Genomic DNA, 27,799 nt, shown 5'->3' with positions numbered 1-27,799 from the left:
GCCGTGCATTTTTGTGAGCTGACATTTTGAAACAGAGTGCAGAGACCCCGCCCGCACAACTCACAGGCGACTGCGCTGACGCTAAAATGATGCCGAGCTTCGGTCAACTTGTCAGGTGACCGAACGGGAAATTTGGTCAAGGAAAGTGCTCAGGAGACGCAGCTATGTCTCCTGATCGATGTCTTGAATGTATACAGCGGATGCAACATCGGATCTAGCTTATGTTGGAATCAGATATCTGACTGCGACATTTTGGAGAGATTACGTGCTTTAAATCGAGTCTTCTGAAGGGGTAAGCTGCGACTGTTTACAATTTGGAGCGCTCGTTATGTGTCAGCGTACGAAAAATACTGGCTGTAGTTTCACGCTTGTTTTCATCCCGACGTTGAGCTGTCGGCTTTTGAGCAGTGTTGGCAAATGTTGAGTAAAAGGTGAAAACACAATTCTCATCTTCGACGTGTTTATCTCAAACGAGGAAGATAATTTATTTCTCTAACAACGTCTTCCGAAAGCTAGCAGCAAGCTACATGTAGCAGCTGTAGCTGACGCCTGAAATTCCCCTTTAACAGAAACCACCTTGATAGTCCACATACAGCACTCTGACGCAGGACTGTATAATAATTAGCAGCTCAATTACAACTTAAGTTTATTTGTGTGTCACATTTAAGCAACAATGTAAAGTGCTACCAACTTAGGACAACTCCAGCCGCTATTCTCTTCCTTTCCAGTTCGACCTCTTTCCTTTAGTATTGTTTTATTGTCAGGATATGTGGACTATTGTAACCTGAGTCACTCCCAACTGTCGAGTGGGTGTTAGTTGGTGCTAAAGGGATTACTGTAGTATTACTGTAGTTGCTGCTTCAAAATTAACACTGCTACTGGCCGGTTTAAAGACTTGTTACATAAACACCTTTTATTGCAGCAGCATAATTGTACATTAAAAACTGTAGGGGGAAAAAAAATTAAATTTGTCTTTTTTATTTCAGTATATATTCACTGTAGATAAAAAGATCCACGTTAAGGAAAGAATTGGAACCACTAAAAGTTTCATCAAGCCAATGCAAAAAAACTAGTCTGAGTTTCTAGGAATTGGTTATTAGTCCACAACTTGTGTTTTCCTGGGTATAAATGTGAGAGATGACACGGGGTGGTCTCTTAGAAATAGACTGAAGGAGAACTAATTTCTCCATTATGTGTAGCTTAGTTTGTGTGTTTAGGCTGGGTGGTTAGGGAGGATAAGAAATGGCACTTTTACTGTAACCGTTTGCTTTGAAGAAATTAAGATTGAACTTGTTAATGATTATAAATAGGTGATTAATAATAATGGGCCACCGTGAATGATGTGAGAGACCACTAATGTATGTGTGAAAATTAGAAATATGCCTTTGATCAGGAGTTTTGCATCACAGAGGAAGCAAGCTGGGAGATCAGACTTTTCTCCAATTCATGCTGTAAGCTGTAAAGCTAACCTGTCAGCAAATTTGTAGTAAGGACAAGGCAGAAATCTTGGTTGCTAATCTGAAAACGGTAATGGGAGACAGCCCAGATATTTGCAAAATAAAGGACTAATCTGTAGTAAAGGACGTCATGTCTGGTTTAATATGGTGGATTATAAATGTAAACTTAAATCATCATTTCAGAAGGATTAGGATCTAAAACCTGTTGCCAAATCATCACAGAACTAGGTTCACCTGACATAAAATCAGTCATCTTCTATGGCCGTTGCATTTCCCAGAGCAAAATCCTAAAAGGAAAACAGTGAGTGATCTGAAGAGAACATAAAAGAGCAACTGCGACTCTGCATAATCTCAAGAGATTGTAGAAGAGGCGACAAAGTTCTGTGCTATTAGTGAAAGTGCGTTGAAGCATGAGTGGTAGGGTTATCAGAAATTTGTTTAAAAACAATTATTTCTTAACATGGAATAGTTTCCGCAGTAAATAAATACACATTTAAAAGTTGGATTTAAAAAAAAAGAAAAACATTTTTGTGTAAAATTATGCTACTGCAATAAAAAGTCAAATTTATTTCAAGGCTTTTTCCACATATTTACCAGAGATACTTAATCTGCAGAGATCGGTGCTTCTATAGTATATTGACAGTACCTGCAGGAGTTTGAGATCTTTGGGAAAGCCCTTATGTTGACATCAGAGTTTGATCTGAGTGACATTCCCACGTTTAGAAAACAAAAGATTCAAACCATCCTTTTTACAAAGTCCATTTCTCATTGAGCAGCCAGATGGGAGTTTACTGGACTGAGTCACACGTTTTGGTTTTTCTTTTTTCTTTTTCCTCCTTAAGGAGCTGACAACATGCTAGCCACGGTGACTGCCGTGGTTACATTGGCTCAGTACAATGACACGGTGTCACCTACACCTCTGGAGAACACATCTGTATTCCCAACTGAAGGTCAAGCCAACATCACCAAGCCTCACAAATGCCTGCAAGTCCTATACGAAGATATCGGAGACTCCAGGTACCGTGGAGGACGGCCGATTTTTAAAACTCTCGATTGTGTAAGATAGCATCTCACTTTCCCGTTTCTGCCTTAGGGTGCGCTTCTGGGACATCTTGCTGCTGGTGCCAAATGTGGCCTTTTTCATATTCTTGATGTGGAAGCTTCCCTCTGCGAGGGCAAAAATTCGACTCACTTCCAGCCCTATTTTTGTCACCTTCTACTTGCTGGTAGGCGAAAAACATTTCCGCTGCGACATGGTTCGTGAAATCTCTGTGACCTTAACGTGATGCATGTCCCTGTTGTTGGAGATGCACTGATCAAGCTTTGCTTTTAATCTCAACTCTCAGTTTGCATTGAAGTCTGACCTGTTGATTCTAATTTTGGCCAGTTCTAGACTAAAACACACAAAAGAGAGAGAGAGAGAGAGAGAGAAACAATATTCTGCAAATGTTTTTGTTATTTGAATTTTCTTCTTAAGTCAAGCAATAGAATTGCAAATTAATCCCTGTTTATGTATCCAAACACATGACTAAGCTTGGTGCAATTTTGATTAAACTCACATAATAGTTGAAGGAAATATATCATGCAAATATAGACATCAGATTAAACGCTGTGATATCATTTTTCAGTATTGGCCTCTTAAGACACTATTACAACAACTACAATTCCAGACATTAGTAGCTGTAGATTGCTGGTTGATTCTTCTGGCGTCTCCTTTGTCAGCCCTAACCCATAAAAAGTGCTACTTTCAAACGTATATCTACTGTTTATGTTCTTCCTTTAACTGTATTTGCTCTTGATTTGCCTGTCCATTAACAACCAGTGCCACACTAAGCTGAATGTTCCAGCTGTGCCGGAAATAATAATAGAAGCACAGACAGCTACATGTTATCAGCTAAACTTTGGTCTATGTGTTCTCCCGGAAATGGGCTGTGTGTGTGTGTGTATGTGTTATATAATATTGTGTGTACTGTGCTTCTCAGGTCTTTGTTGTCGCAGCAGTTGGAATCACTCGCGCTATTGTTTCCATGACTGTCAGCGCATCCAGTGCAGCCACCATTGTGGACAAAGTAAGAGGAAAAAAAAAAAAAGCATCAATAGAACTGTATTTTTTGGTGGGAGGGGTGCGCGGGGGGATCGTGAGCATCCCGACCAGCTTTCTTGTTTAAGAAAAACAAAAACCTGTTCATAAAAATGTACTTACTCCTAGGGTATCAGTTTATTTCTCTTGCTAATTATGTACTGTTGGATAAATAATCTTGAGAATTTAATATACATTCATTTCATTTTTTCAAGTTATTTCCATTGATTCTGATCCACATTTGAGCCATTTGAGTCTTTTTTAAGTATGAGACATAATGACTCCTGATTACGCCAAAGTAACCCCTGGTTCATGGATATGATTTATTGGAGTCATGCAACCCAAATTTATTACAATAAATCTTGGATGCATTTTCCAAAATTGCTGTGTATTGTCAACTAACGGAGCAGGTTCAAAACATCTCCGAGGTGGGTATGAATTGATGCATGGACATCTTGAAACTTCGGCAACTGGCTCCAACTCTACTGTCCTTTTTCACAGACATTACATGCTTGGTTGAAGGGTGGAGTTTGTTTGTTCCTTTCATAATCAGAAGTTGAAATTTCCAAGATTCCCACTGGGAAAAATTAGTAGATCTTGTGGCAAAATGTGAACAGCACTTCACACAAACAATGTGCAATAAAGTACAGAGTTCCATTTTCAAATTAAATTATAATCTTACACTTAGTTGTGTTTGAAATATTTGGAGATCATCTTGCGCAAAATTTCGTTTTTGAAAGCTATATTATTTTTGTGAAACGTAACTATTAACCCAATTTAGGCCCTGGAAAAATATTATTATAATTCTTATTTTGTTTTTAGGGTTTGCCGTTTTTGAAGCCTGTTCAGAGCTGTGTCACAACAGACTTGTGCTTACCCTAAACAAGCGTGAATAATACCCTTTCTGATTACATGTAAACTTCTAATTAGTTTGAAAGAAGTGGGAAATTGACTAAGAAAAATCTACTTTTTTTTTTCTAATTGGGGAACTGTAGGAAAATCTTTAATTAATAACTCAGAGGAGATGATTTGTGCAGCTGCTTGTATGTGGGCTTTCATGTATGAACGGAAATGCTGGGCTTGCATTCCACACATGCCAGAGAGATTCCTACTGATTTGCTGGATCGGCTGTTCTCATAACACGCCGTCATGGCTGCCGCGATTGGGGCCTTTATGACTCCGTAGACCTGTGAGGGCACGCCTGTGTTGTGGGTAAAGGAAAACATGTTGGACGACGTCTGACCTGCTTTGCTGTTGTGGTATCTGACGATGTCTGCTGCTTCTTTAGGTGCTGTGGGAAATCACCCGCTTCTTCCTGCTTGCCATTGAGCTCAGCGTCGTCATCCTGGGACTCGCCTTTGGTCAGTTTGCTCCGTTTGTTTCAGTTCTCTTTTTCTGCATTCTCGAAACAGCGTGGTGTATTTTCTCTCCTGTAGTCACTGGAATGACTGCAGTTATCTCTTATTGTAGCTGTGAGTATAACTAATGTGCTTTTGTTCTCAGGTCACTTAGAGAGCAAGTCCAGCATAAAGCGTGTGTTGGCTATTACAGCAGTGTTGGCATTGGCATACTCTATTACACAGGTAATTACAAGTAACAGGATATCAAATGTTATTGGTAAATGTCAAAAAAGTAACAATAAAAATTAATTTATGTATTATTGTAGGGAACATTAGAGATACTGTACCCAGACAGTCATCTGTCTGCCGAGGACTTTAACATCTATGGTCATGGAGGACGGCACTTCTGGTTAGCCAGTTCCTGCTTCTTCTTCTTGGTGAGTACATTTTTCTCTTGCATCAACTGCATTCCAAGAAACATACCAAAAGTTTATGCATAAGCAGGCTCATTTTTGACTGGTGACTCTCTCTCTTTTTGTTCTTTTTAGGTTTACTCTCTGATTGTTGTCCTTCCTAAAACCCCAGTGAGAGAAAGGATATCACTGCCATGTAAGTCTTAGATTTAAACATTTGAAAGGCCAAAAATGTGTTAATTAATTAGCTGGTGGAATTTTATTTGTTCTGGGATTTGATTTATGATATAAGAAAACTACAAATCCCAACATGCATGAAAGCAAGTCAGCTCTGTCAAAATGAATTAATCCCCAGACATTCAGCTTTCCCTGCAAACCTACAAAATATCACTATCAGCAGCATCTAACTGTCATAAAAAGACAACGTAATTATTGATGGAGGTCTTCTTGCAACAAGATGAGTTGTCTTTTCTAATATTGATTTTAAACAAAAAGTAAAAGCAACAGCTGTCAGTTTAAAGAAACACGCATGCAAAAGAGGTTGCGTTCGTTTTAGTTTCACTTCATTAAAAAAAAGAAAAAGATAAATTCAGTAGGTGCCTCTCTAAGAGACCTAGAAAAATGTAAGCTTCTTGGGTTAAAAAAAATAAGTGAAACAACGCAACTCACACAGACAGATTGTTGCTGGATGTATCACCGTTCACATGGCTGCTTTGTTTTTCATGCTCCTTTGTTTTCCTTCCTTCGTCCAGCCAAAAGGGGTTTCTACGTGTACGCAGCCATCCTGTCCTTGCTGAACTTTGTTCAGGGTTTGGGCAGCGCTCTGCTGTGTGCTGGGATTATAGAAGGACTTTGGTTAGTATTTTCTCCTCCGCTGCATGCGAATATATCATCACTGTTCTCGTGATGTGAAACATTATTATTTAAGTCGCATTTGTCTTGTATTTTTTATTTGACCGAGATGAACTTGCTCATAAATGACTTTAATTGCTACTATTTGTTATACCAGTAAGAGCAAAATGTTGGTTTTACTTTAGCTTGTAATCTCATTATTCTGTGTAGGTTTCACTAAAACTGCTCACTGTTTGTCTTCTTTGAACCAGCTGTGTGGACGTCACCACCTTCCTGTATTTTTCTGCCTTTGCTCCACTCATTTATATCACATTCCTCAAAGGATTCTTTGGGTATGTAATTATATGCAAATTACGTGGAACCATGTACAATTTTACAACTTGATTCTCAAAACAAAAGACTGTAAAATGTACTTAAATCTTTTGACTCAGCAGGTTGTCGGTTAAAGTCACGTGTATAAGAGATAAATTGAGAAAGTGGATGTAATTGGAGAAATGAAAACGATGTTGTGATATCTTGTTAAAACCTAATAGTTGACTAAAATCGAAATCAGCTGTTTAAAACTTCACAAGAAATATCGGAGGAACTTCTGATGGATTCAGCTAACTACCATTGTGTTGACTTTTAAAAATATGTGATTTTAAAACACCCATTCTCTTTCTATTCTATTTTTTTTTTTTTTTTTTTTTGCTTTTTGCCACTCTGTTCGCAGTTCGGAGCCGAAGATCCTGTTCTCCTACAAATCACAGGTGGACGAGCCGGACGAAAGCGACGTCCACCTTCCTCCGACCATCGCCGCGACCCTCGGCCGCAAGGACTTCACTGACCAGGGCCTGTACTACTCTTCCACCCAGATCGATGGTGCCGGTCCCGGCGGCACTCGCGTGGTCGGAGCGTACCTGGATGACGTGGCATCAGGACCCTATGGGTCGAACAGCATCGAAGCCGACCGTTGGAGACCTATCAATGTGTGAGAGGATTCACGGCCACACAGCTGAAGTGCGGTGTGGATGAAAAGAGTTTGGCAGGACAGAGATCAGAGGAGTGTTGCTGAGCCTGTTGCCTGGACAACAAGAAACTATAATCTTGGCCTTTCTTTGATGCCAGAACAGTTGAAACAAACGGACACTTAAACAGAGACTGCTGCTCATCTGTTTGTGAAGGACTTTGATTTGTGACACTGTCGCCGGAGTGCTCTGCTGCTGTCGCTCCACGCCGCCGAGGTTGCTCTCTATTGATTCTGCTCCGCAGGCCCTTCGATGTTAGTGCTTATCAACTTGTCTCAGCACATTTATTCTAACTCCAGCACTAAATATCAAGTCCTCTGTTCTTATTTATGCAGTTTGAAGCCAGTTTTAGATGCCCGATTCTGCTAAATCTAACGTGTGATTTAGTGACGCGACACTTGTACGTTCTTGCTGAAAGGTTTGAGGCCCAACATATGAAGGAGTTCGTGTGCTGTTTTATACTTTTTAGAGTTGTGGCTGAGATAGTAGGCCGTTCTGTTTTTGAGCACAAGCATTTCGTTGCGGGTTGGTCATCCAATATATTTGCTTTCCTAAGTAAAAAAACCCCAATAAACTACATAGCAGCTCGTCAACACAAGCGTTAAAAGCGTCGGCGACACAGTACCAATCCTGAAAAGAAATTGTATTTCCCTGAGAATCTTTGTATACTTTGATTGTGTTCATACTTTATCATTTCTGCTTTTGCTTTATATTTTTTTATACAAGGTAAAAAAAAAAACATTCCTGCCTCTTCATAGACACCTGTTGGCTTTGTAGATGCCGTAAGAAAATCATTATGTGCGACCTACATAACAAGGCTGCTTCTGCTCGTTCACAAACCTTCTTATGTTTTCTTCCTTTCATTTTTTTTGCAGAACTTGTATTGTGTCTTTGAACAAGAGGCTGCTACTGCAGCTTATTTGGTGTGTTAATTCAGGACCAGCTGTTGTGAGACCAGAAACGATATTGCTCAGTCTTAACGTATTTAAGATAGTGTTAGAAAAGTCTTGTGATATAATTAGAGCTTTTGATTTCCAGTTAGCAAAGAGAAATTATAATACAGGGAATCTGAGGAACTTTCTAGTTTTCCTTTTTAAGGAAAAAAAGTCAGTTCGTTGCCCATTTATTTAAAAGTAAAGTCTTATACCTTCTTGTATGTCTTCAATGCACATCACATACATGTCAACTGTGGAATATAATTCAAAATTTCCCCCAAAACCACAGTGTTTCCTATGGATGACTTGCATATTTAACTTTTTAGTTTCATTTGGTTGTGTTTTGTATCCAGAAAGTATTGGGTTATTTAAAAAAAATACTACGTAGCGCAACAACACAGTACAGAAAGTATTTGTTTGACTTTGAAATACATGATGTACAATTACTGCTGAATGATGTTGACAAGCTTGGGAAAAAAGTTATTTTTTTTCTTTTTCTTTTTACTTTAAAGGGTGCATTATGAAGAAACAATGTTCTGTTTAGATACCAAATCTTTCATAGTGAAGTTTTGCAGGTGGTGCTTTAATTACAGTGTGTTGGCCATTCCATGTGCTGCAAAATAAACTCTGGACTTTTTCCTCTATTGTGTTCATTTTTGCATTCAAGCCTTCTAAAGAATGAAAATCCGAGTGTTTCTCCATTCTGGTAACTGAACCTCTATACACACATGCTTAAAGAAACTAGTGGTGTATTTTTCACAAACAAATGTACACTGATAATAAGAACCAGATAATTTAAGTATAGATATCCTCTGCTGCATTTAACAAAATTACTTGAATAAGTATACTGAAGGTGAAATAAATTCTGCTTTATATATCTTTGGACTTATGACATAGCCTGCCTGCTATTTGAGCTGTTCAGTTGGCTTTGGTCATTATGGTGACTGAGTGAATTTTGACAGATTCCAGCATGGATTTATTTATTTATTTATTTATTAGGTTTTCTTGTCTAAGCCAGAAATTGACTCTGAAAGCTCCAATCTATGTGGGATATTTCCATAGACGGCAAAGCTGAAGAAAATGATTATGAGGGCAGTGTTCATTGTCAGAACTTCATATGTTATTAATCTAGTTGCATTCATTAAGGTTTTCCATGCTTCTGACTGGTTTTCATTCATATTTGCCACTGCATAAATGAGCAAATTCAATTCTCTACTTGTGTTTTGAAATAGATGATTTGTCTGTACACTCACTACTTTAGTTTATCTAAAAAGCTTTTCTCTTTCTGATAATTGGAACAATACGGTAGGCTCAGACATGTAAAGCTGATGGGTTTTTTTTGGAAGGCGTAGTGGGTGTTGCAGTAGTTCTTGTTTGCACTTGAAAATTGTTTGAATACAATACTTAGATCACACAATATGGATTCTATGTTGACTTGAAATCCCAAAGATAATTCAGTCTGTCATTACCTTCTTCTATTGAGGGCCTAAAGTTTCACTATAAATAATTAGTAAATATTGGTATGTGTAACAATTTAAATGACAGTAAGAAAATAATATAGTTGTAATATATCAGTAACATTTAAGACAGCTAAATGTTTCAATATGTAGTTAAATATTTAAATGTTATAATCAAGAATAAAGCTTAATTTTTTATGCGTTAATGTCAATTATTTCAGTATTTATTTATTTCTACTACAGTTCATGAAATATTTTAAAATCACTATGCGTCGTCAAACAAACTTCATCGTCTGATTGATTTAAATTGTGTAGCTGCTCGAATGCAGACCTGTCAGCTAGTAGAGTTAAACGGGCACTATGACTTTGCCAACCTGGGTTAGACAAATTTAAAAAAAAAATCACCATGGTGTTTTATTTTATAAGGCTGACTAGCTGTAAGCTTTTAAAGTCGTCAACCTACAACTCCCATTATGCTTTGCAGCACTTCTTAAGCTACTCCCACTCCATTGGATGCGAATTATTTCCTGTAACCAATGAGCTTTGAGGATACTGGAACGCCGAAATGACCTTTATTGGAGTATTTTGACAAGTAGTTACCGTGGCGCCGACTCCAACTGTCGTGTCATTAATGTCTACCTGCTGTTACAACTGTTAATAAGCGAGGTTGTAATATTTAAATTGATCCCGTGGAGACGGGCAGCTGTCCACTCAGGATGGGAGGAAATGGGAGCAAAGCGAAGACTGTATCTTTCAGGCTGGACGAACACGAGAAGGTCACAGTAGTTGAAGGAGTGAAGGTATTTAATTAGCTGGTGGTATATCCAGTCGACTTTAAGCAATTAGACATTCCAATGGATGCTAATATTATTGTGGAGGTATTGAGGTTGAGGTTGGTCCTTGCTATGAAAGCCAGATTGGTTCATTGTGTTTCCTAAATGAACTAGGGCTATGCTATCTTTTCGTGTATATAACGCACTTTTAACTTTCATACTGAATTAAAATCTGATATATCCGTAGCTAGTAACGTGGACGTTTATAGCCTGTGTTAGTGTTAGCCTGTATGCTATGTCAGCTAAGTGAACTGTTAGGGGGCGAAATAACCCTTTCATGACTGCCAATAAACACAGGAGGGGAAACGAAGCGCATTCTTGCTTCTTTTATGAGGGAAGGTAGCAATCAGGTGTCTCTATTTAAATGTACTTCATTATTTAGCACAACATTAAGGCCGAATGATATTAGCAATGTCTCTAGCGAAGTATTTCCAGCCCAAAATCCTATAAAGTGTTTACTATCAGAAAGAGTGACTCCCTTATATAGGTAGAAGTCTTGACATTCAATTATGTGGAGAATACAGGTGGATTTCAACACAATACAATGGTGAAAACACATCAAGCACCTTGATCAGCAAATGGGGCAACCTTTTTAAAATCAGGAGTCTTTGTACTTTAGTGATATGCAGCACGCAGGTGTGTGTAAAGCTACAAACAGTAATTTTGTGTTTATGCTTATAAAATAAAAAATAAAATGGGATAAAAAAAAAAAAAAGTTAATTTCACTAACTGATCCCCAGCAGAAAAAGATAACATGTTTTGTCTACATGAATAACTAGTGGAATAATTGTAAAGGAGCAGGATTAGGAACAGGTCTACTGTTCGTCTTGATGAGACAATAATGACATTTGTCATAACGAAGCTCACGTTCCCATGTTATCTTTCTGGTTCAGCTTACTGAGAATGTCCTCCGGCGGATGAGGGAATCTCCTGGTTCGGAAAGAGCTTGGCCTTTGCCACCTGCTGCAGACAGTCAAAAGACATCACCGAGTATGTCCTAACTGTGACATTTCTTGTATCACGCATTTTCTACGCTGTCGTTATTCAGAAGATTACCTGGAAAAGGGAAGATAATGTGTGATTGTTTGTCGTATCTAGATTGTGTTGAAAAATGTAGAACACACCAAACGTATACGAAGAATCTATAGACTTGCCTCAGTAGGTTTATGAGAACATGTTATTGAAATATAAAGAAAAGATTAACGTGTTTATGTTTGTTTAAAGTGTTATTTAGAACCTGGTTCAGGTCTAAACTGAGTGTCTTATTCTCTTCTGTAAACTGTTGATACCCATCTATAATAGCATTGTTAATGTTGATGTTTACGTTTTGATGTTTAGGTTCAAAATCTGCAGAAGCATCTTCACATACACAGGAAGAGATGCGTAAAAAGTAGGTGTTAGTTTTGTTTCTTTCAAAATGCCAACGTCACTACATTGGTTTGTTTGTTGTGGTTTACAGTGTAATATTCATTTTTGCACCTTGATTTGACATTTACGATGTCATGTAAAATACCCATGATCTTAGTTTCTGTGATGCTTGAGATTTTAAAACGCAAGAAGTATAATCAAAAAGTAGTTTCCCCCTCCAATGGATTTCTTCAAATTTTATGTTCTTTATCAAATAAGTTTCAACATCAGGAAAATATCATTCAAAAGGCGGTTTTCAAATGAAATGACATCCAGCGACTTCCAAGGCCAAAACCACAAATAGTTTAGCACACAGTACAATTTTTCTTTACAAAAAAAAAAACAACAACATCTTTGCAATCCCCAATACTTTGGGGAAAATATTCTGTGGACTGATGAGATAAAAGTGGGACTTTATGGAAAGTTTGGTGCATCATGTTACTTCTGATGTAAAGGTATTTCAGTACAGGATCGGCTATCAACAGTAGTGTGATGGGATAGAGCTGCTGCTTCTATAGTAGGACAATCTCAGGGGGCTATATTTGGACGTCAGATTGGGGTTGAGCATAAGTGCAAGCGCACTTGAGTTATCCTGCGGGAAAATTACATAAAGCACACGAACCAATAGGGTCTTAAGCCTCAGAGAAACTAAGATCATGGGTATTTTACATGACCTGTTGTGAGGTCAAGTTTTCCAGTCAGAACTTATTTTGACAATTGTAGATATTTAATTTGAAGAGAATTAAGTCTTAAATAGGATTGCCTACTTTTTAAGGATGTGAAAATAGGCAGATGTTGTTTTAAATAAAAAGCTAAAATAACTATTTTAATTACTTTCTAATTCCTTTTATTTAACATTAGATGTTTCCACATAATGTTATCAATGTTATTAGGGCCATAGAGGGGGCTCTGATGAGCTACTCCTGGCTTTGGAGCTGCTGGTTGCAGACCTTAACCTCTGGCATGTCTCTAGTGGTTGAAGATACTGCCCCCCTCAGGCTGCTGCAGAAACAGCAGTGTCTGTAGGATGATGTGATCAAGGCAGCTGTTGCACAAATATCACCTCTCTCACCTTTCTGATCTTAGTGAAAATTTCCATTTGGTTAAAGTGATGCAAAACAAACAGGAAACAATTTAAGTTGTAAAGAGAAACAAAATGGATTTCTTGCTTCTCGTCTGACAGAAAATTATTTTTGCCACCCCATTGCCATCATTGCGAAGAAGTTAAATACGTATTTGAGGATGATGGCTTGTTTTCTGAGTGGGCTCTCCATGATCTCTCACATCTCATATCTTTTCCTGACGTTAGCTATGAGCGTCAACAGGCTCTGGTGCAGGAGCAGCTGGCCAAACTCAACCTGAGGGAGAGAGAGACTTCAGCCATCAAAGACATGGATAAGAGCAGCTCTCCTGGCTACGTAAGAAAATGGAGAACCCAGGAAGAGCATGAAAACAGCAAGTTACTGGTGAGTGACGCCGTCTGGTTCATTGGACCTCGATTGCACATTAATTTCAAATTACGTTTTAATCCAAATAACTCGCTGAATAGTCTCGACAAATAAATCTTTCTTCTCTTGTTTTGATGAAATTGAATATTATGAACTTTATGCCATGCTGCCAATGCTTCCAGCTCTAATAGAAACATAAATCTGTTCAAAATTCTCAATGATGTAATAGAATTTGAAATTCAGCACTCCTAAAAGACATATTTGCACCATTTCTGTCAGGACCACTCAGTACCACCTGCATGCAAGTTGAGAGTAATTGACAAGGTCTCGGGTATGCAGAGTTCAATAATGTTTAGATGCCTCAGTTGTTGATGATGCTTGCATTTGACAGGTTTGAGCAGCAGCAGTCTGATTGTGTGTATTTGTGCGAGCTTTACTGTGTCAAGGTGTGAAGCAGAATTGTGTCTGAGCGTCCAAGTGAATTTTACTGTAAGGTGATAATAGGTTATGAAGCAGATGCCTATAAAGTGTGTGAAAGGTCTAGAGAGCATGAGGTGCGGAGTGTTTATGTGACCCCACTCCACCTTTTTATTTCCACCTTTTTCTTCTGTCTCACCGGTGCTTTTTGCTTGCTCTCACTTTTTAAAAAAAAACCTGTTTCCGTCCGAACAGATTCATTCTGCCCACATTGACTTGTCCCTTTTGCTTAAAATGAAGCCTCAGTTCATCCATCCAAACAATGGAGCCAAACCAGGCAGAAGCCACTCCTTAGTTTATAAATGAAAAACTCTTTTCTTTTTTTTCTTTTATCTTGCATTGCATTGGTTTTTTCAGGAAATTGTTAAAAGTCTGATTTACACGCTTCCACAGCTTCAAATTTCACTGCTCAGCAGGTGAGCGTCCCTGTCGTTTTCAGCACTTCCTAGCAGCATCGGCACAGCTGGAAGCTCAAAAACACGCTTCACTTTTCCTATTCTCATATATCTTAAAACAAAGCTTTTTAAGTTGGTTGGAAGTGCTTTATTTATGTGAGTGGAAGCCGGATGAGCACCTGAAATCATACATTCGCTCACACACTCTAATGTGGCACCATCACAATTGTACACACGAGTGCATACAGACCAACCCCCTCACCCTTGTGTGTGTGTGCGTGTTTCATCACATCCACTCTGGGCTTCCCAGCATGCAGGCTGCGTGTCACCGTTGGGGTGATGAGGAGGTTAGGGAAGTGTGAAGGCTATACCTGTCGAAGAGATGAGCGGCTGGCCGCCATGCCTCGGGCTGCCTGTCACAAATGCTCAAATTAGCCATTTACCTCTGCCTTAGCTCCGACAGTCACTGCTGAGATACATTGTGTGTGTGTGTGTGTGTCTGTGTCGGTAGCTGTCATTGCATGTGCATTGGATACCTGTGTGTGTGTAAATAGGAGGAGTGTGTGTGTGTCTTGTTGCAAAGAGTTCATAGACGGGTCAGTCATACCCTTTTCTGTGATGTCATTTTTTTTTTTTTTTTGACGGGTCAGTCATACCCTTTTCTGTGATGTCATTTTTTTTTTTTTTTGGTGAAAAATTCAGCAGACTTCAGTTGAACATGTTTTTTTTATTTTTATTTTCCCGCTCGTTTCTTTGATGTTTTAATATGCATGCAGCTGTCTGTAATTTGCTTGTGTTTTTCTGATTGCTAACATGCAGATAAACGTCTCTAACATCAGTACGCTACCAAGCTTTTCTTTCTCCCGCTCCACTTACTGACTAAAATCACTGTTGGTGTGGAGAAATCGGTTTGTCTGAAATGCCACAAGTTGTTTTCTCATTAATGTGCAGGAAGGCTCCTCATGTGCAACAGTTTGCACTGCCTTGCATGGCTGCTCGTTGCACTTGATATTTATCACATTTCAGCACATTACAACCACAAACGTGAGTGCAATTTTTGGGATGTTATTTGTTTAAGCATCTCAAACCAGCAAATAATCATAAAGTAGAGGAAAAACTATACACAGTTTTATTTATTTATTTTCCGAATCAGTCCTCAGTAGAGCCACATTTTGCTGCGATTACAGCCGGAAGTCTTTTTGGGGTATGTCTCCGCTCGCTTTGTGCGAGACTGAATTTTCTACTTACATCTGTTGATATTTACAGATGCTTCCGTGGAACCACGTGTAACAAATTATCCAAACATTATCAGAAAAATCACAAAAAACGTTATTCTTTTGCATTATAATCAGTTGTCTGTTTAGCTGCCTGTCAAGTAGGCCAGTTAGCAAGTTCATAGATATTACTTTAAAGAAATATCTATGAATTTGATAAGTTTATATTGACCATAGAAATAAATATCTGTGATATTTGAAGATATTTCTTCAAATAAATATATACGAAAGATGATTAATTGTTTCTGTTTGAGTAGTTTTCCTTCCTCTTAAGTGCTTTTTTAACCAAGGAACTATTATGGTTTATGATTTGACTTCTGAATCTTTGTTCCTACATTTATGTTAGCTGACATGCATCTCATTAGCTGACTTCCAAAGTATAGAACTTGAGTTTTTCACAATGCCATTCTGTCTTGTTTAGGTCTATATTTAGCTGTTAAACCTTGAGTGAAGATGTGGAGAAAATAGAAAGTTCCATTAACACCTCCTGTTCTCTCCTTTGTTGCATCTCCTGTGTTTCTTTCTCTCCTCCCTGTCTGTTCTCTTCACCTCGGGGGGTGTCATTCCTGCCGCAGGCAAAATGTAATTAGTATGCCCAGGTATTCAGTGCTAAACATCACACACACACACACACACACACACACACACACACACACACACACACACACAGGCACACTCGCGCATGGAGTTTAGACTGTTGAGTTTGAGAAGTCTGTTATCCGGCTGAGAAGAACAGAATTTCCCACTTGTCTCTTGGCTGAGGGTGAAGATTTGTGCTGTAATATCAAAGCCGTCTTTTATCCCCAGTGAAAACACAACAGCAACATTACTTGCTGCAAATTGAATTAATACCCAGTTTTAAAAGATAATTGCAGGAGAATATTTTCTGGAGAAAACCAGAAGTTTTACAAAACATGGACAAATATGAATTTCTCAGGAATTTGTAACATTGGACAGATTAGCATAGTAGTTGCTTTAGTATTTGTACAGGGTTAGTTGTCCATTAATATTGCTTTCGCTGTTTTTTGTGTGTTTATGCTGACATTTCTTTTAGAAGACTTGCACAGCAATATCAGAACTATTTTATTTGCAGTGCTGCATGGATTTTAAATAACCTGAATTCACGAGTCATTAATAACCTGGGAGACATTTTTTTACAGTGCCTCCCTTTGGCATTTTTCTACATTTTATGACTTTACAACTTTACTGAGATTCCTTGACGTATAACTATGCATTTCCAGTTGGATTTAATTGAATTTGTTTTGACTAGGCCATTAATTCACACAATTTGCTGTTCTGTTGTTCCTTTTGCTGTATGTTTAGGACTGTTGGGTTGCCAGAAAGTAAATCTCTGACACATTCTCAAGTGTTTTGAATCTTCTTATGAATTCTGAGCAGCTTCCCTGTCTCTGCTAAAGAAAAACAACCCCACAGGATGATGCTACCGCCACTGTGACTCAGTGTGATATGAAGCTCCACATATAAACTTTTGCATTTAGGCCAAAAAAGTTCAGTTCTTATGTGAGCAGAGCACGTGCATTTGTTTTTCTGTGGTCTACTTGTAGCTTTCTTCTGGTCGCTTGTCCCCATGAAAAAACTGGTCTAAGCTAGAATTGATTTCATGTAGACCAATTATCCCACTATAGCTGTGGGTTTACGTTATCTTCTTTTTTTTAGAAAATTTACTGAAAAACTCCTTGGTACCTTGGTACCTTACCCACTAAGAACTTTGTGGATTTAATGTCACAAAATGTGACGGTTCAAAGGGGTCTGAATACTTTCATCCTAACAGTTGAGCCTGAAGAAAAGCTCTGCATCAAGAGCAGCTCGTAACACCTACAGCCGACTAAATCTGACAAGTTTTATTCATCCGTAAAGAATGACACCGTCTGTAGGAGGATATTTTTGGTTTTGTGGTTCAATCATGACGTGTAATAAAAGATTTAGCACCCTTTTGTTCACCTTCTTATGTCCCTCTTGTGAGATTGTTTGGTCTGTGTGTTTAAAGCATACCTCATGCTCCCTAATGTCTTTTGTTCTTTATTGCTGCACGACATTTTCACTAGTTGCGGTGCCGTTTTGTTGAGGCTTGAAACACTCTTTAATATTCTTCCAGGGTGTGTTGGTTCCGGTGTGGCAAAAAACATGTAGTTTTGTGAATAGGCACTAGATGGCATTGTTGGAACATTTTCATTCCTGGTAGGGGATTAAAATTAGGATGGAACCCAGCCCCGCTCTGCAAAATGGGCTGCTGGGCAACATGTACTCCTAGATTCCTTTCTCTCTTCTTCCTCCTGTGTGTGTGTATGTGTGTGTGTCAGTGATGTCACATGGAAATGGTCCTGATACTGTCCAAGAGAAATTATTTTAAAAAGCAGGCTGAAAAGCTTGGCATTCGTTAAAGTCAGACCTGAGATTACAAGGCTTCAGACCACAGGCGCTGGTGCCACACGTTAACAATGTGCTGCCCTGCTGCTGTGTACAAACCACCAGGAAGTGACACTTCACTAGAGTGTAAATGTTGTGTTTTGCACTGAATATGCAGCTTTCAGCTACAAGATGTTCCTGCTAACCAGCCGTCTCCCCTGCTGTCTCACTTTAAAAGACATTTGTCAGTCCCCCCTACCCCCTCCCCGGTTTTAATCTAACTTCAGCTAATTTCTTTACTTGCATTGATTTTTTTATTTTTTAACCATTATGTTTTAATTGAATTTTCTCTATCTCCATGATTACAAACAGGCCTGGCACATCTCTACTGTTATTAATTAGCACAGTTTTTTATTTACTGACTCATCCCTTCCTGATAACCAGCCTGAAGCAACATTATTTTCTCAACTACTATCCTTTCAGCAGATTTGAAGATTTATTGCTTTTATGTTTTAGCAGAATAAATGGAAATGTTAACTGCATTGTTGCTCTGAAAGAGGAAGATTGTCCTTCTATAAGACATCAGTCTTTGATAGAAAACACAGCATTCGAGGCAGGTATTTTTCCTTGAAACTACTCATGTTTAAAATCAGGCAGCTTTGTGGACAGAAGCAGCTGAGACTCTAGGCTAGAGATTAGCCAGAGAAAAAACAGATATAGTTTAATAGGTAACATAGCAGCTAATAAGCAAGAAAAAGCCCTGTAGTTTATTGCAAGGCTTGGAAATAAATTGCGATGCTTCATCCTTGCTGCTGGTTGACTAGTTCACCTCCTGATTAGCCAAAATCTGAAATGGAAGAAGGATTGAAGATAACTGGTCCAAGAGGAATAAAATGGAATAAGGAAGTAGTTTGATCTCAATCAATCACAGATTGAAAACATCTGTGACTGAATGGAAAATGTGATACATTTTTAAAATGCATCACATTTTAAAAATATGTGATACATTCTCTTTAGACTAGATCATTCTAACTATGAATATGGTTTAGTCTATAATCCATTGTATTGTGTGGATTTTTCCATGTAAATCTTCATCTTTGCTGAAATGTTAATCTCCATCTTTGCATGTTTTCTTCCAGAATTTTGCTGTATTTAGCTTAATCTATGTTCTAATAAACTCTGACTAGTAACCCTGGCGCTCCAAAGAAGTATCACCGCAACATTGTGTTATCACTACTATTTTTTTAAAGAGGTAATGAAATTGTTTAGGAAGATTAGCAGTGCTGGTGTTCAGCTACACGTGGCATAATGCACACTGACAATAAAGCTCAGTTTTGGTTTCAGATGTTTATAAACTAGAATTCAGCTTCTATGTTTATAACTCAACACTGCCTTAGACGGTATAGTGTGAAATTGTTATTGTATACATCGAAGTGTGAGGTTGTAGCATCACGAAATGTCAAAGGGTGATTGAATACTTTTATAACCCTTTGATCATGCACACACAGCCGTACTTTAAAATTTACCTCACATAGAAACACTAAAAACAAAAAAACTGGCATTAAGACTAAGTCTAAGCTGCCTCACCTTAGTCTCACCAGAGACTTGACATCTTTTCTTCATGTTAAATCACATAAGCTCTTTGCAAGTGCTTGCTCATTCATAGATGCAAAAGCTTGCCCCCTTCATTTTGAGCATCTGTAGCTGCTGTCGAGCAGATAACGCCCCAGGTTGAGCAGATTTTGATCTGTCGAGCACCAACTCTCACGACTGAAAGGTTCGATGTGCTGGAGCACAGCACCCATCCCGTCAGAGAGCTACTGGGATGTAATGAGTCAACTGGACAAGACTTACCATGAAAATAAATGCCATCATGCTTGTTTTTATAGAAGTTTAGTTGTTAGACCAGTTCATACAGAATAAATAAACATTTGTTATTTTTCTTCACATTTGTTCACATTTATTTGTGGTAGCAAAAATATACACATTTTACAGAAAGGTTTTATTATTATTATTTTTTTAGATACTAACAAATGTACCTGATCTAATCTATAACAATTATGTATGATTTTTGTACACATTTGTTGAACAGATAACTGTACAACTCTTCTGTCTCCTCTCTAACAAAAACCTATTTTTCTTTTATCAGCATCCTTCTTTTATTCTGCATTCTCTTTCTCACTGCATCCTTGGCAGTGTCTTTTTTTTCTCCCCCCCTCTCTGTCTCTGTGACAGTTTGTGTGCCAAAGAAGGCTGATGATGAAGTGTTAATTCATCTAACCTCCCACGGTTATGTGAAGAAACCTCACATTTAATGAGCAAACAGCTAGACTAACCAGTTCATGCCTCTGGTATTTCTGCTACACCTCGTGTGCATGAGCATGTAAGAGTTCATGTCTGCATGCATTTTTTTTTTTAATTTACAGGTGCAGGAAGATGTACATATCACCCACAGGTGTTGGTGTGGTGACAAATTTAGAAATGCAGTGCATAAACACTTGAGCGGTTGTCAAGAGGCTCTGCACTTATTGTTGTCATATAATCCCAATGTAAAAGTGAGAGGCGGCCCATACTTGATATGGAGTTATCCTTTCTACCAAACTAAAATGACTCCAAATAATCCACGAAGACCATGAAAATGAAATGCACAATTGTAATGCATAAACAACTGAACGTTTTTTAGGGAGGCTTGGATTTATTCTTGGACAATTCCATTCATGTGAAAAGGTGAAAGTGTCCTTTATGACAGTAATTTTCATTTTACGGAAGATTTTGTGGGGCTGGTGGCCTTTATTCTAAGTATTTCTTTTTTTAGAGGAAAGGGGTTAAGAGAAGATGGGGAAAGACATGCTACAAAGATCCTGAGGTTGAGAGTTGAACCACGAACGGCTGATTCCAGGGCTAAAAGCCGCCATTTATCGGGTGACCGCTCTACTGCTGCACCATGAGGCGCCTAGAGAGTTTCCCCTTTGGCTAAACTTAAACGACTGCAAAAACATGGCAAAATGCATGCTATTTTATTTAATAAAATAAAATATTTATACCCAGTGCAGCCAAAATTAATGATTTAATTGCCTGTAAAAGTCAAATAATATGCATTAATGCAATATAATCAAACGCTTGAAATGTTTACTTACTGCCTAATATACCCAAACATTCACAGCTGCCATGATGAAGAGATGATCTGTGGTACTCACTTCCCTTTATAGCAGTCATAATGTTATCCCTGATCACTGAAATGTAGTTGTACCTCAAAACTACTTCTTTTTTGTAGCAGTAATAATAGAATAAAAACAGACTATTAAAAAAAAACAACCAAAAACTATTGTTGTAAATACTAAACAACTTCACATTGAAGCTTGAATATGGGTGTATGTGCCTTTTAATGCAAAGGTTTTGCAAAATGCTGCCTTTTAGCTAATTTAGCAGCTCTGATAAATCTTAAGTTTAGACTCGGCCTCAGCGTTACTACAGATATGTATTATTACTGGCACATGTGATGGATAACATGCTTACTTCCATTATGATATGACAGGGAGAGGGATGTCAGCGAATTAGCCACAATTTTCAGGTATTTTCTCTTCTCTGTTTGTATTTGCATCCGTCTCCATCTTTCTTTCTGATTAAAAAGCCAAATCAAGAGTTAAATTGTGCACACCGTGTCTCGCTGTGACATTCTCCACACTAATCCTAATTTTATTCCTCTTCCCTCATCTCACTCTCTCTTTTTCTCTCTCTCTCTACTCTCCTGACTTTCAGGCTGAAACCAAACCAAAACCTTTTCTCCCCAAACACATAGATTCATTCACACGCACCATTTGCATAATTTAGCATTTACATAATTGATTTCCAAGGAAGCGTTTCACACTTTGTGAGGTGGTGTTGGAGACCAAAAGGTCTGATATTGCCATGCATGCACATATGCACACTCACTCACTCACTCACGCACGCACGCACTCACTCACTCACTCACTCACACACATTTACACTGCCATGCTCACATGGTTTTGTTGTGTCACAGTCTCTGTCTCTGTTTTTTCTGTTTTCCTCTCCCACAGAGAAATAGACAGAAACACACTATGTTACTGGATGGTTAAGATTCCAAGTCTAAATGAAGCGTGAAGCGTTGCCAAGCTGGTGCATCTGGTGACCTGCTCGGTACACGCAGCAAACATAATCAACTAAGCATACATGATCAAATGTATCAGGATCCATGAAATTGGTGCGGTTATATTGAAGGAGCATCTTTGATTTTTCTGGGCTGGTAAAATGTGCCCCCCTTTTCACATATACAGATATTTTGCACTTTTAGATCATTCTTATCTAATAAAATGCATGAATTATTCTCAGGCAGACGCAAGGACCCATCAAGTCTCATGAGAAAACAGAATTTATTGAAAGGTTATTTGTCCTCTTTTCTTCTCCTCTACACATTACTCACTGTTATTGAAACGGTTTGGAGCGATATGTCATTATTTGTACATTGTGCCCATTCCAGATGCTTGGCTAGAAAAGAACATAAATATTAGGATCATAACTGTAAACATGAGGTGGTGCAAAGATGAAACTGTTTCTGATTAAAAATGGATGACTTTTGCATGTTTTTTTTCTAGGTAAAATAAGGTGCTTATTCCATTGTTTTTTTGTTTTTTTTTTGCAGTTTCCTTTATTTCCTCACATTGTTCAAGCTATACTAATGTTTCAGCTACTGTCCATTTACCCCATGTTTCATACTTCATTAGTTCAGCGGGTTGAACAATTTGTAAATGAATAATGTAATGTAAGATTGTATTAATTTTGAATAACGTAATGTACGATTGTATTAATTTTGAATAACATAAACAGGAAGGAAGGAAGGAAGGAAGGAAGGAAGGAAGGATAGATAGATACATGGAGGTCCACTTTGCAGATGTCCATTTTGACTTTCTGTGTAAAAGTTTTTTCAAAATATTTTTCTACATCTGTCATCTTTTAACCAATGTTTTTCTTTTGAAATATGTCATTGGGCAAAATACAGGTCACACCCTGGACAGGTCACCAGTCCATTGCAGGGTGGAATAAGTGACATGACATTTTCCTGGGGTTTAGTAGCTCAAATGGTAGAACAAAGCATTCGTTTCCTCTAGTCATATAAATTCACCGCATTTTAGACAAAGTTGCTGGCATGTCCTCCAACCAAACAGAACATACATGGCCTGACCTGTGACAAGAGAACCAAATACATGTTTTTATTGTTCTGAAGTTGATGTTATATACACGAGTGGATGGTTTAGAGCCACCGCCATGACGGTTCCATAAGTTAGTCTATAGGTTTTTACATTCACGTTGACATTTGGTCACCAGGGAGATCTGGGTCACATAAATATAATGTAGATGTACCTGCAGTCACACTGTTTGCTATTGGCCTGCAGACTCCATCAAACTGCTTGGGCGTGTATGTGTGTGTGTGTGTGTTTATCTGTCTGCATCTCTACAAGCCCCTTTCCCTCTCCTCTAAAATCTCTCATCTATGGAAATTGGAACCGCCTCACTCCTGTGAGCAATCCATGGGGATCCCGGCTATTCACACATACATGGACACTCTTAGACACACATTCAGATTTGGTCCAGCGACCGAAGAGCAGGAAAGGTTTAACAGATGGTGTCGGCTGTATCCGTTACAAAGATTACCCAAAACCACACAAACGCATTTTGCAGCCACTGGCTTTGTGAGTTCACCTCATTTAACTCAATGGTGTTTTTATGAGGCATGGCAACATTAGAGCCACCTACCGCTTTAATCTGTCCCCTCTGTGTTCTGTATCCAACGCCAGACTGGGAGAGCTTGGTAGGAACAGAAAAAACAGAATATGGCATTGTACGCCTGTCTGAGCTTTGTTTGATTTGGGGATAGCCTACCATATATGGTCATATAATACTTTGTGGCTGCATTTGACACAAAGTCGTAAAGGTCTATAAATTATTATGAGTAGCATAAAAATGCATAGGCTATATTAGGAGTGTCGGATAACTCCATGTTAATTTATTTTTCCTAAAATTTAGGAGTTATTTGAACAGAATAATGCACAGGAGCTCAACTGCTTTAATAAACCTCAACGGTTTTTACTATAAATCACAGCAAAGCTTTGCTCACAACTTTTGACTTGATGAATTTTTAACTAAAAAAAACCATACTATGAATAAGCAGTTTAGCTTAAGAAACTGCAAAGCATATCTTAACTTTTTAGTGTCTTTAGAAGATCATGTTGATCTCAGTACTCTGACATGCGCATCTTGTCTATCACTGTCAATATTTTTGTTTTCTACAGAGCACCCAAAAATGCTGCCAATAGAATGATTTTAAAAGGTGTCAATCCTTATTTAAGGCTGTTGTAGATCAGTGTTGTCAGCCATCTTTACAACATTGATTAGTCAATTCTGTCAACAGAACATGGCAACTCTGATCATAACACCATAACAGAAGCTATGCTGGAACCAAGTTATAACATTCAGTCCTTGGATAGTTTTAGATGGATAGGGTTAACCTTAACCCTAACAATGCATCTAGATAAATGAAAGGATATATTTTCTTGTAATTGTAATGCAATATAAACTCTAAAAGTAAACCGTTATGCAAACAACAGCAACAACAGTTCGTACTTGTTTTTCTAAGGGTTTTTAGAAGTACCAAGTCTCTTTCTTCTGAAAGTTTCTGGATTCTACTTTCTGAAATTTGTCTTTATTTCACCTCCTTTTTGCACCTAAACTCTGTATCATTCCTCCTTCTATTGTCTCTCTAACTCCAGTTCCCTCTCTCTTTCCTAGCCAGCAGATTTGGATGCGTGGGTAAGCAACAACACTATTACCGTCTTAGTTCGGCTATCCCTTTCTCTCTTTCTCTGTCTCTTTTCTCTATTTAGATGTCATGTTTTCATTGTGCTTTAAAGCAAGGCTGCAAGTGTGCTGCCGCCATCATTTTGCACAACAAATCTTTGGGAGGTATTCAGCTAGAAAATTACACATCATCTGTGCTGCTGGCAGAGGAGATTTTACATGCAAACGCACATGTACACGCATTCTCCAAGCATCAAACAGCGACCGTTGAAAGAGGGAGCGCAGAGCAGGGATTTGCTCATGTGCTCTTCGAAGATGTGTGTGTCTGTTAAGTTAGCACAAGATTACACTGGATTGCAATGAATGTTATGTCAGTCAGTGTAGATGTGCTTGTGTGCATACCAATTTATTTAAGTGGTACAGAAGAAGAGTAGATCAGTTAATATTTCATCTGATCATACTCTTACTAATTCACCCGTTAAGTAGAGGAAATAGTCATCATTTCAACATGATATAGTATCAGTGTGTGTATCTTTGGTTTAGCACCACTTTCCCTTTCCGTTCTACACAGATTAATGTGCAGGTGCTCTGCTTTGGATCTTAGACGAGTTTTTCTTTGTGTTCAAGTAGCATATCATGTTCACGCTAATTATCATGCATTCAACAGTTTTTTCATGAGTTTGTTTTAAAATACAGCTGCATAATAAATCAGCTTAAAGCGATATGCTTGTTTTCTGGGGTAAAAAAAAATGAGTGGCTCTGTGTGTATATTTTTATGTTAATAAATTCATTTGAAAAACCAAAATACATTTTTGTGAATTAGTAATACAATGCGGCAGTGAACATAATTCTCAGCTTTGTGAAAAACAGAGTATTTACAATCCGCTGTCCCATGGCTTGACAGAGCTCCCCAACTTTTGTTCATTCGAAACTCATTCACTTTTATATTTTATTGATTTCTGTTCTTTTTTTTTTCATTTATTAGCACTTTTGCTAGGTTTCGCTATATGTTATTCAAATTCATATTATTCATGGAGTTCTTTTTAATTATGTCGTTAATGTTTGGGGAATGATAAAGTTATATGCTCCTATGCTTTTGAAACTGGTTTCTTTTTTTTTATCACCAATGCATACATTTCTCTTTCTTCCAGCTAAAATGCCAACAAATTTTCAAAGTGTGTCTCTCTCTCTCTCTCTCTTTTTTTTTTTTTTTTTTTACATCTGTTTTTTGTCTTCTTTTGCTTGCATGCTGCTTTGCCATGGCCCAAACTGTGGGTCTTCCTTCAGCCAGTCCGCCATCTTGCTGCCTGTCACAGCTTGGCTCAGTGAGCTTATAAAAGGCTTTCACCTCCTGCTAATGTCAACCACACCACTTCACCTCCAGCCACAGCTGGGCCAATCTTATGCCACCTAACTAGTTTTGTAAGTGTCATTGCATGGTGTTGGTTTACAACCAAATCGACTTTCTTTGTGCTGCTTTGTAATCTAGATTTTATGGGTTCTAATTAAATGTAGAGTTCCAACACATTGCTTATGTTATTTTGACTTAAAATGAATTAGTAGGACTTGTGAAAAGAAGTATAGGCTACACAGAAATACACAACCTCTTGTTTTTTAACTGAATACTTGGGAAAGACGAAATTACACATTTTTGTTTTTGAATTCTTTTGAAATCTCAATATACAAGTAATTTGTTAATTCACAGTGGAAGAAAGTATTCATCATTTGCATCTTACAGCTGTACTACTAAGCCCCGTTGTGTATGTACTGCTCTGGGGAACACAGTAGTAATCTGAAATGTTTATCTCAGCAAACATCTTCAAGTACTGTTCTCCTGCATACAGTTGTATCAAGTGGCCATGCGTCACCAGGTTTAGAAGCTGTATATGGTGATTTTTATACTTTGTGATTCAAAAACATTTGCACTGTGGTTAGTGTTCTGCTTGGAGGTAAAGTACAAATGATTGATACTGGAAATAATAGTTAACACGCTCAGTGTTTCCAGTCGTGTTCTGCTGTATTTTCAGTGATTTCAGCCAATCATTTCCACTCCACCTGGAGTTGCTATTGTTGCTTCCTGCCTTTTGTATAGATGCTTTGACAATAAATAAAAATGTATTTTACAGTGCCTTGAAAAGGCATTCTTACCACCTTAATCTTTCCACAGTCATGTTAGTTACAAATTTCTTTCGTTTTTGGTGTTTTTTCCAAACAAATATTGGAAACATGTGAACTATATTTAGTTTAAGCTCAATTTATTTTGATGAGTAGAGTCCCTTGCCAAACAATTGCCTGCAGTATTCTCTTAGCTCTGTAAGCTAATCTTAGTATAAATCAATCTAGGACAGGTGTTTTGATTTATTTATTTATTTATTTATTTATTTTTTGTCGTGTTTTTCTAAAAAAAAATCTTTGCTGTCATTCATACTTAATCTCTCTCTTTCTTGTTTTCTTTCCCAGGCTAGACTGTTGGAGCGAAAAGAACAGGAGCTGGCCACAATCCAGAGTTTCTACAAAGAGCAATTAGAAATAATGGAGAAAAAAGTAAGGATGCTTTTGCCATTTTTGCTGATTGTTTGTTGAAGTGTTAGAAAATCAAAAAACTATATTTTGTAGAAGCATTTTTGTCCAAAAAAAGTTTGTTGCGTTGCATAGCTTTCTCAAGAGTTTTTAATCTCTCAAAAGAAATATGGCATTATTAAGGAGGTAGCTTGATCTTACATAAGGTAATAATGTAAGTTATACTACTACACATTGTCAAGGAAGTATTAAAATACAAATTACATTGAGTCAGCAGCCAGATGGGAATTCAGATGTGATGGAGCAGAGGCATCTCAGATGGATTTATTTTCTTAGTTACATATAGGCAAGTTTGTTTGTACAGCACCATTCATGCACATGGCAACTCAAAATGCTTTATAAGAAAATAAACAAACGAAGATAAGACACCCTTCTTTCTACCATTTTAAGTGAAAAAAGATAAATGCAGGTTGCTGGGCATTTTTTTAAATTTATTTTTTATTTATTTATTTTTTTTAAGGAAATAATGTCTTTGGTTTCTTGTATCTAATGTCATTCAAGAAGAAAGTTTGTGGTGTAAAGTATTAGGACTTATTGAAAAAAAAAAGTGTGATCCATATCAGATTTTAATGCAAAAAACACATCAGGTGTCACTCAGTCGTTGTTTGGAAAATAATATGAAGCTGAAATGCGGAGGATATTGCTTAAAAATATAAGTAAACCC

The 27,799-nt window shown here is 37.9% G+C and overlaps 2 protein-coding genes across 6 annotated transcripts in view; both read left to right on the top strand.

Annotated features, from left to right (window-relative positions):
- The first annotated feature begins 94 nt into the window (after positions 1-94).
- On the top strand, positions 95-8,726 carry tpra1 (transmembrane protein, adipocyte asscociated 1). The gene is made up of 11 exons (XM_008409381.2): positions 95-292; positions 2,300-2,474; positions 2,551-2,683; positions 3,440-3,526; positions 4,826-4,898; positions 5,041-5,120; positions 5,204-5,314; positions 5,426-5,486; positions 6,043-6,145; positions 6,394-6,474; positions 6,855-8,726. Exons 2-11 carry the CDS (start codon positions 2,311-2,313, stop codon positions 7,114-7,116), a joined length of 1,155 nt encoding a protein of 384 aa, XP_008407603.1. The 5' UTR covers positions 95-292; positions 2,300-2,310; the 3' UTR covers positions 7,117-8,726.
- Positions 8,727-10,091: 1,365 nt separating this feature from the next.
- chchd6b (coiled-coil-helix-coiled-coil-helix domain containing 6b) overlaps positions 10,092-27,799 on the top strand; it is a 58,726-nt gene continuing 41,018 nt past the window's right edge. For 2 of the 5 annotated variants that reach the window (XM_008409382.2, XM_008409385.2), the window contains exons 1-6: positions 10,093-10,341; positions 11,268-11,364; positions 11,713-11,764; positions 13,091-13,247; positions 24,547-24,567; positions 27,016-27,099. In XM_008409382.2, coding sequence (XP_008407604.1) covers positions 10,258-10,341; positions 11,268-11,364; positions 11,713-11,764; positions 13,091-13,247; positions 24,547-24,567; positions 27,016-27,099 — 495 coding nt within the window. In that variant the 5' untranslated portion in view covers positions 10,093-10,257. Of the gene's footprint in view, positions 10,342-11,267; positions 11,365-11,712; positions 11,765-13,090; positions 13,248-24,546; positions 24,568-27,015; positions 27,100-27,799 lie in introns of all 5 variants that reach the window. The other 3 variants (XM_017305052.1, XM_008409384.2, XM_008409383.2) reach the window with 3 other exon arrangements.

The sequence above is a fragment of the Poecilia reticulata genome, linkage group LG5 (genome assembly GCF_000633615.1).
Source record: "Poecilia reticulata strain Guanapo linkage group LG5, Guppy_female_1.0+MT, whole genome shotgun sequence".
Classification (NCBI taxonomy): Eukaryota; Metazoa; Chordata; class Actinopteri; order Cyprinodontiformes; family Poeciliidae; genus Poecilia; species Poecilia reticulata.
Note: the sequence above shows the minus strand (reverse complement) of the source record. Positions and strands in the feature narration are given on the sequence as shown.

Bases quoted from the DNA above. Each gene is read 5' to 3' on its own strand.
- tpra1 (XM_008409381.2), top strand. From the start codon at position 2,311: ATGCTAGCCACGGTGACTGCCGTGGTTACATTGGCTCAGTACAATGAC. The intron at 3,527-4,825 runs GTAAGAGGAAAA...CTGCTTCTTTAG, and splicing joins CAGCCACCATTGTGGACAAA to GTGCTGTGGGAAATCACCCG. The intron at 6,475-6,854 runs GTATGTAATTAT...CTCTGTTCGCAG, and splicing joins TTCCTCAAAGGATTCTTTGG to TTCGGAGCCGAAGATCCTGT.